At 31.3% G+C, this 10,176-nt stretch overlaps 1 protein-coding gene across 1 annotated transcript; it reads right to left on the minus strand.

The window, feature by feature from the left end:
* Nucleotides 1–1,377: 1,377 nt before the first annotated feature.
* Nucleotides 1,378–6,281, minus strand: LOC127724039 (F-box/LRR-repeat protein 14-like). Its single transcript, XM_052230808.1, has one exon. The coding sequence runs from the start codon at nucleotides 6,269–6,271 to the stop codon at nucleotides 5,066–5,068; it is 1,206 nt and encodes a 401-aa protein (XP_052086768.1). The 5' UTR covers nucleotides 6,272–6,281; the 3' UTR covers nucleotides 1,378–5,065.
* Between the last annotated feature and the right edge of the window lie 3,895 nt (nucleotides 6,282–10,176).

Below are 10,176 nucleotides of genomic sequence, written 5' to 3' on the forward strand. Positions count from 1 at the left end.
GGACGACGCCGGACGACGCCAGACGACGACGCCAACGTCATACCAATATACGACCAAAAAATTTTCAATTTTTGCGGTCGTATAAAAATTAGAGAAATGTATATAAACAATGCTATCTGTGTTATTTCTGAATGAAAATTAATGCCCCTTAACTACAATGTACACTTGTAACTAAATATTCACATGTACAATATATATATATGGTATATTGTATTTTGTTAACAAATATTAAAGAATATTATTAAGATTAAACATAGTTGTAGGGAACTTGATAAATGTTTTATTTATCACTTTTTATTGTAAGAGCGACATGCATGTATACATGTACATTGTACAAAAATGTAGTAATAAGCAATTAATATCCACTTTAGGCAATCGTTATATGTTTTGATATTAATACATGATATATAAGAGGACCTATTTTCACATTGTATGTCGTAAAAAATAAATTCATGTTAGATCTTACATTCTAACTCTATATTTAAAACAGAAGCATAGTTAGTTGTTCCCCTTGTTTTTTTTTTAACTAAAATGTTGTCAATGAACAAGACATCAGGAAAATACCCAACCTTTTTACTTTTAAAATAAAATTCTATAGAAACATTATTGTATTGTTTAGGTAGTATGGTAGTATTTGCATTGGCAGTCACAGAGAGCAAATGACAGATAATTGATTTTAATACTAAAATTGGCAATTTAGACACAGGTATAACCTAATTTATCTGATCATGATCAAGAGGGAGTTTCTTGAACTTTTCATATAGCTGACACATGATTGAAGACATATCAATTTTATTATGTCGCAACTGGTGTGTCTAGTCAGGTATTTTTTAAATAGATGAGCTTTAGATTTAACTAAAAACTATAATTTGATTTAAAAAGGATATTATTTAGTTTAAATTAGAGTACATGTATACTGTCATGACTGTAAATGTATCCATTTTGTTTTTGAGCAAGAAACCAAGTATCATCACAGTTTTATTTTCTTAACCTGTTTAACATGTTTAATTAGAAATGCATGTATCTTCTTGTATTTTATCTAAAAAGTACAAAAATGTATCATGATTGTGTTGTCTTGTTTACTTTCTTTTCATATAAACATGATAAAAGTGCATTTTCCACTTCTTACACACAATATCATCAGTTTTAAACAACCTGAAGCTGGAAAACATAGCTCCATGAAGCATAAGTGTACATTTCTGTAAATTGCTACAAATAGCATGATACTACATTTACTACATGGTATACCAAAATTTTGCTTTTTTTAAATTATTTTCTTTTTACAAAATGTTTTACATGCATTTCTATTTTTGTATTATATTTTGTCAGTACCTCAATAACATCCCAAACAAAACGTTGTACATGTATTTCACAATAAATACAATTTGAAGGTGTTAAATCAACAATTCTAATATAAACATGGTAATAAGTCATATAACCCTATTTTGATTGGATGAAGCCTACAGCGTCATTGGCAACAAAATTGCCCAAACATTTACCAACACTGTGGACATTATCAAGACATTTTTCAAATATTTTATTTTAAATATTTGAAGAGTATCGCATATATATATATATATATTGAACAGATATATCATGTAAAGGAGGGGTATTTGCGAAAAATACCAGTCGAGAGAATGTTAAATTTCGCGAGCCGTAAGGCGAGGGAAATTCATTCTCAAGACTGGTATTTTTCGCAAATACCCCTCAAGAACATGCTATATCTGTTTAATTACACCGAATGTTAACGTTCAAAAACGCATTGATGATCGTGACGTTACAAGCGTCCAGTCGGATAAGTATTTTTTGGCAAATACCATGGCAGAGAGGGTAAAAAAGGCATATCCTTTTTGCATATACCCCGGCGGCGTTAAAAAATGAAGGATATTCATTTGATAACAGTAAATTGGTGAAAAATACACTGGCTATCAACCAATCAAAACCCAGGATTCTTACATAAGGTGTAATTAATATATATATATATATAAAATTGAGAATGGAAATGGGGAATGTGTCAAAGAGACAACAACCCGACCATAGAACAGACAACAGCAGAAGGTCACCAACTATATATATATATATGCATTAAATGTGTTTACATGGAACAGTTACATGTATGTATTTGAAGAATTGCCACATCAACAAATTGAACAATGGCCAAATCCTAAATTGACTGTGCAACACTTCCATGACTTCAAATACTATAGTTATTTTTTTAGTTTGGATAGATCCAGCATACATTTGAATATAATGAGATTGTACATTGTTGTTTATATATCATGTATATATATATATATGTAATGTATTTACTATATAACAAGATAATATTATAAATAACATGACTTTGTTCTTCATTAATGCTACATGTACATACATTGTACTTGTATAATAGATTTTTTTATAAATATGTTTTCGGCAATTGATTCATAAAAAATATAGGTATAGAAAAGTTCAGTAAATTTTATATATAATTCAAACCACGAAATAAAATCTAAATCATAAACACAAAATATAAACTTAACAAACCATTTAAACTACAATGAAATAGATCTACTAACACAATAAAAAAATGTACCGGTACTACAAATTGTAAATATTTTTGTTTCAGTCCAGCAAGGCTCCGGCATTAAGCACCAATTCTGGTTCTACATATGCATGTCTAGTTCAGCTAACCTCAAACCTGACTATGGCCCAGGTAATGTATCAATACATACAGAATAAAGGCATTTTTGTTTTTGATACTGACTTTATCAGCAAGAATATCAAGCGAGCCCGTTAGGGCGAGCTGATATTCGAGCTGATGAAGTCAGTATCAAAAAATAAAATGCCATTATTCTTTTTATCGGCAATTTGTCATAACTGTAGGTTTTTTTGGTTCAGAATATGAAGTAGAATGAAATAGTCAGTAAAACTACTTTTACGCATACAAAACTTTGGAATAGTTTTTCGGTTGTATGAATGACGTCGCGTGCATTTCATTGATAAATTGAAGCTGATGGACTTGAGTATGCGACGTCGCTGCACTTATACATGACGTCATTGCCTAATATTTTCGAGTATCAAGTCCTGTCCATGATCTTAAAAATATTAGGCTGTAAGATCAAAGATAAAATGTACAAACTGCCGATAAAGTAATGTATAAGGTATTATATTTATAGTTATTTGATTAAGATAAACTTGTAGCAGTACTATATATATAGCTAGTAATCTTAGATTAATGGTTGGAATATTATTCAAATTGAAATACAAAGATCATCTGTCCTTTCAAGTACCTAAAATTTCTTAAATTTATATGATTTTTCACTTATTTAAGGTAACAGAACCAAAATTTGCAAAATCATGTGATAATGAAGATACATGTTTATCCAAAGAATATTGACATGAAAATACTCATGTGTAGTGTAAATTACATCTGTCATGCCTGTGTCACAAACAAAAAAGGCTAAAATTTAAGACATTATGAGAACATTTTATATTTGTTAAATTTAACATATTTCACACTGCTTGAAAAAACAAATAATAATTCTCATTACCAAAAAGCTCTAATATACTTTTAGACATTTTCGAAATTAGTTATGGATAGTTTAATTTTTTTTGAATTTTGGCAATTTTAGGAGCTTACTACATCCATGACATTTCCATTTTGTGCAGATTATAGTGTCATTACTGTACTGTAACAAAAATATTCACTAGAAAAAATAGCACTTTTTGAAAGTATGGCAAGAAAAATAAATTACATATGTACTTGTAATTGATGTTACAATTGTTGTAATGTACATTTGTAACTAATTCATAATACTAATGTCATGGTTTTACTTCATCAAATAGCAAGAACACATTTTGTCACAATCTGACATTCACCATATATCTTTAACAAAAGGAAGTGCTAAATATGGCTAAAAGTTACACATAATTAGGTTTGCCTTATTTCTTTCATTCTGTAAATTGTATCAGTTCAAAAAATAAATTTTGACATACACTGTATACATGTATGAGGGTAGGAATGGGGTACCCCACATGATGAATGATGGTAAAATACTTCTTAAAATAACATCAACAATAAACATTATACTCCATTTGACGCTAACAGTAGCTACAAAAATGAGATTTGACGAATGACGATAAATAATTGAGGCTCATTGGACGATAACGGTAGCCAAAAACAGATCTTTGACGCTTGACAATAAAGGGCATTCCTACCCTCATGTATATTAACAATGTTTATTCTGTTGCAGCACAGGTCAGGCAAACATTAGCTACACATATACATCATGTATAATATACTGTTAATGGTTTTTTTTTTCTTGATGCAACATTTGTAACTTAAATGTGAACTTTTAGTGATTTAACATATATAAGGATTTTCCAAAATTTTATTTTAAAAAAGCTCATCTATCAAGTGTATACATTAGCCTGGCATTCTGACCCAATCTAATACTTCGTAGATAGGGCCAGGCGTAATACAATCCATGTGACCAACTATGAGCGCTGAACAGGACTGAATTACTGCGCATGTGCATGTTCTATAAACAAGGAATATATCAATCAGATCGTTAATAAACAGTTGATTCACGATGTTAATCAATAACGTTTGAATTATATATGCTAAATTTTTCTAAACTTGCATTTCATATGAAATGAAAAATAATTTTCAATGAATTTGTGACAATATAAATATTTCCCGCCATGTGTCAAGAAATGATGCTATCCCACAATGCATCATTCTAACATCCAACTGACGAAACCATTTTGTTGTATTCTGCCTAGCTCTACTGCCGAGTAGTGACGAGTAGTGAGTCAGGATCCCAGGCTAGTGTATACATGTACATATGTACATTAGGCATTACTTTAAAGTTTCGTGCAAAAAATAATCAAGAGAGACAAATAAATGTTCAAATATGTCTTTTTGGTATATGTGTCATTCAGGTACAAATGAATTTGGTTACGGTTTCATTGATGTGTATACACACAATGTACTTTTATCCTTTTGTTAAAACAAATGATTTTGTATAAAAAAATATATATAGCACATTAGAAACTGACAGTAGGACATTATACATGTTTATTATCGTTTATGCCACAATCCAAGATTTAAAGTTGTCAGTCTTTTCAGTTGCATTATCTTCTCTAAACCAACAGTTGTTATTTTTGTACAACCGTACAAGTCAATTGAACTCAGATTCTTCAAGTTATCAGCAACAAGTCCAAGAGATTTGTCTGTAATGCGGATACACTGGCCAATGTTCAAGGTGGTTAATTCATGTAACGTTTGAACAAGTCTATAAATCCCATCATCACTAATATTACACGCATTAAGGCATAAGCATCTTAAACAAAATAACCCTTGAGCAATATACTGAAGAGACTGATCCCCAATCTTGTCACAAAAACTAACATCTAGAGTTGAAATTTTTGCTGTGCCATTAGCTAAATAACCAATGCCCGTGTCACTAATATTATCACAACTTCTAAGATTCACTTCTTGTAAATTTGGCATTTTAGATATGAATTTTAAACCTGTGTCGGTTACACTTCCACAAAAACTTAAATTTATTGTTTTTAACTGCATTATTCCGCCACTGACATGTTTTAAAGCCTGATCTGTAAGTTTTTGACAGTCTTGTAAACCCAAATGTTCTAATTCTAACGTTCCTGTTGCCGCATGTGGACTCTGTCCTGCTAAATGCCCAATGCCAACATCTGAAATATGTCTACAACTCCGTAGATTGAGTTGTTTCAACTTTCGCAATCCCCATGCGATAAGCAGAAGTCCTGTATTAGAAATGCTACAACATCCACCTAATTCTAAGATCTCAAGATTTTTTAGACTTTGTGCAATTCTTCCTAGACTGTTATCTGTCACTTGCTTACAGAGACTGAGATTCAATGCAGTAATACAAGGGAGATCATTGGAAAAAGCACCACCAAGACCTATATCAGTCACATTATAACAGCCACTCAAATCTAAACACTCTAAATTAGAGATCCCAGTAACGACATCTCGAAGGCTACGTCGTAAACTTAAAATTTGTACTCTTTTGATACCACGTTTTACCAAACTCGGGAACAAAGACGGGTTTGCACGTCTGAGATGGAGCTTTGATATAACCCCTCTCCAGACCATACGATTATATGCAGCGTCTCTCCACGACACACACACCTGGGCAGCTCTTCCTTTGTCTTTCACCTCTAAATAACTAAATATTATTGTCAAAATTTCTGGAAACAGACAGGAAATGTGAGCAGAGGCCTTTTCGGCCTGCTTCTCCATTTTACATGGCTTCCTGTTTATCACGTGACAGGACGAAAAATTTCAAACCACATGATACGAAGTGGCAATTTTCATTTGTTAGTAAAAAAGCCCGGGAATTATTAAATTATTTAAACACTAATATCACTATACAAATCCTTGCTAAGGGACTTATCATTTTTTACCTGGGAGGGGGGGCTGGTCATTTTGAAATCATACATACAAAATTTCTTGATCCCCCCTCCATAATATTTCACTATTTTTATTTGATCCCCCCTGTAAAATATTTAAAAAATGTGATCCCCCCTCTATTAAACATGCCAAAATTTTAACATGCGAATCACTTATCATGTTATTTCAAGGAAATATTGAAAATGAAATATTCTCTGAGTGGATTGAGTCCCAAAACTTATTTGAGGGAAAATTGCCTTGAAAAGGGACTCTTCCATAAGGCCTCTTCCATGAATATTAGTAGGTAGAGCAAGCCAGTGCTTTGAGTAGCTTTTTCTGATATTTTTTTCTAATTTCCTATATTGGGCTTATAAAGAAAACTTGATTCTGAGTAACTCTGTAAAAAATATACACTGCGTGGCACTCATGTACAAGAATTGTGGACACTTTTGAGGGAGATAACTCAAATTAAGAAATAATTCTTTTGAACTGGGTTTCTAATCTCCTTGACTCATCTGGTGTCCAGTTCGCAAGATAAGACAACTCTCGATATGTGTCGCGATGGTCTATTGATGATCATATATGTGTTAATTGATTGTAATCAGTGGGAATCCTTTAACATGTTAACTATCAGCAAGGATTTGTATAGTTTTAAATCCTTGCTATCAGTTAGACACTTGGTTTTAAAGAGAAAGAAAAATTATATTTAAATATGCAATTACTTGGGCTGTAGTAGAAAGAATTCACGACTAACTATGTCAAAAAAGTTCATAGTTTAATTTTCATTTGGCATAATTACAAATCTTTCTTTCAAAAGAATCTTCTTTGTCCTTCTTGATTATGTAAAAAAAAATCTGATAAAAGGTATTTACTATCTGTTTTATACGCCTCTGAAACCGTAAACGATTGACTTTACAATGGTAATTATGAGGTCATAAGTAAAGGTAATTTTTCAGTCCTGAGTTGCAAGTAAATGGCACAAAGTCCCACGCCTGACCGTCACATAATTGATAGGACAAAAATTCACAATTAAATAGTAAAACTGTTTACTATCGTTTGAATATATTAGAGAAACTTAAATTATTGAAGTACTTTCTTTTTATCACATAAATTCATTATACAGCTTGGGATATTGTTCGTTAGAATTGATAAATGAAGACTTATCAAATTTTATTCATGCAAAGGATATATTTCTTGGTACCATAAAGCCAGTCAAGTAATAACAAATTTTCGCAGCCTATTTTCTAAATAATCACTAGATCATTATGAATTCTTTTACCGTGAATTAATTTTGTTTACAAAGTTGTTTATACTTATAATTATTAATGTTCAAGAAAACACAAACTATTACTATGAAATAAGTTTTTCACATTGTAAATCAGAGACAAACTATCTCTAACCTGACTTTTTTCTGGTACCATCTTCGTGTCCGGGGCTTTTATGTCCTACATTTGAAATGTATCATCTTAATTCAACAAATGGATATATTGGCTTATAAATAAAAAGATGTGGTATGATGAAAACTTTCCGTCAATTGAAAGAACAAAATACGAGGATGTTATCAACAGTTACTATAGGACACTGTACGTCATTCAACAATGAGTAAACCCAGTTATACATGTTATAAAATGCCCCGGTATGAAAAAATGAGAAATCATTTAAAAGAGAAAAACAATGGCCTGATTTATGCTCTAACATAGTTAAAAAAAAAACCACTAAAATCGCAACTAGTTAAAATAGCGGTGTTTTTTTTTTTCTAATCTTAAAAAATCCATTTTTCGATTTTGAGACGCTTTTCAGAAGATTTGGGTAAAAAAGACTAAACCTGTGAATTTTAGAAAGTCGATTTGATAAGTTTTGACAATTTTAAGGCTACAATAATTTTAAAGAGGTAAATTAAAAGGCAATCTCACGTTTTTTCTTCTTTTTTACTAGTGTGAAATACATACAGGTTGGTATAGTTCCTATTTTTCGAAATATTTGCCTACTTCGTGTCAATTTTCGCTGTATCTGTATAACCGTTAGATAATGATGTTTATTCTTAACATAAACCCATATTGAAAAGAAAAGATGGGAGTAATATGCAAAAACCAGACACAATACAATTTCATATGAAACTCAGTCATAAATTTCGAAAACATATGCCGCGCGGGTATGGATCTAAATTTTTCAATAAAGTATAGAGCTTCATCTTCACATGTGTATCCGGGATCGTTTTCCGTCTTCCTCAGGCAAGTTTAAAAAGCAATTCATATTGATGAAGATAACAAATGTTTTCATATATATTAACCTGCAAAATCGCTAAATAAGTTCATGAAAAAACATTATAGGTCTGCTATATACAACTTTTTATACAGCCATTGTATGAGGGTTCTTTGAATTTTAGACATAAACAAAACATGTCTATCCAAAATAATTTTGTAATCACATAGCCCGGTAAGCAGAAAGGCAAAATAGATTTTCAAAAATATTTAATATGCACTCATGTGGGACGATCATTTTTATATAGACACCAACAGGAGGCGAATTGGAACTTAGACGATTAACTGTGAAAAAAAGGCATAGGATAGCAAATTTACGTACCACAAATAAGATGTGTGGCATAAACTTAAACAAACCAGAGTTAAGTTCTTTTCTAGAACTTGTCTGTTTTGTATTTTCTTTTATGCACGTTCTGTTAATCTATACTGAGATTCAAAAGGGGGAGGGTTGAGACCTACAAAAGTTAGTTTAACTCGAACTCATTTCAATATACATGTACTAGTACCTGTCAAAATTTGGGGACCTCGTAAGTAGTTGTCGTATGTCATATCTTATTTGTTTTCGTTATTTGGAGAATGTTTGTGTTTATAACAGACCTTAAGAAAAATAAGAAGATGGGGTATTATTGTCAATATTAGAAAACAATGCACCAGAGACTGAAAAACGAGGATGTAAGCAAACGCCACATAGTTTTTTTTTTTAAATTCACATTGAACGTATAGACTCTGGGCGATTTAGATCCTGATATTTTTATAAAGGCATGTCTATTGTTGAGTATTTAAGTTGCCCTGTAAGAGCCTGTCTTTTGGAGAAGGCTATATTTTGCTCTCTAGATGTCTAAGTTATTTATGTGCATGCATGGTTGGGTTGCTATCTCATTCACCAGAAGTTCATGACTTATGCATTTACTTATACCCCACATCTACCTTCATTCATAGAAAAAGTATGGTCTGATAGAAATGATTACACTGATATTGAAAAGCAAAGTAATATTATTTTTGAAATATCAGAAAAACTGTTGCACATATCAAATGATATGTCAAAGAGAGTGCCCAACTGTTTTTGAATTTATTATTATAATTTAACTGTTGAATAAGTTTTTTTTTATATCATCGGACATTTGAATGTTCTAGATGCACAATTAACATATTGGATAGAAAATAAAAGGATATGGAGTAAATGTACATGGGACAAAATCGCACACAATACATAGAAAACATAGAAAATTATCAATGAATAGTGCTTTTATTCCTGTTCTACATCTTGACAGTTGATGTAGGGTCTTCAACAATGAACGAATCATTCCAATATTTCAACATTCAAAATTTTAGTTAAATCTCTCGTGCACACTAGACATGCTAGACGGGTCTATATATGTTCATGTATAAACATCCCTGAGTACAGAAGTTGACGGAGTTATACGTTAAGTGTACATTAAACTTTTAGTACTGTCAAATGATATTCAAAATCAGCATGAATGTCGGTCTACATCT

The sequence above is a fragment of the Mytilus californianus genome, unplaced genomic scaffold, assembly GCF_021869535.1.
Source record: "Mytilus californianus isolate M0D057914Y unplaced genomic scaffold, xbMytCali1.0.p SCAF_1, whole genome shotgun sequence".
In the NCBI taxonomy this organism is placed as follows: Eukaryota; Metazoa; Mollusca; class Bivalvia; order Mytilida; family Mytilidae; genus Mytilus; species Mytilus californianus.

Bases quoted from the DNA above. Each gene is read 5' to 3' on its own strand.
- LOC127724039 (XM_052230808.1), bottom strand. From the start codon at position 6,271: ATGGAGAAGCAGGCCGAAAAGGCCTCTGCTCACATTTCCTGTCTGTTT.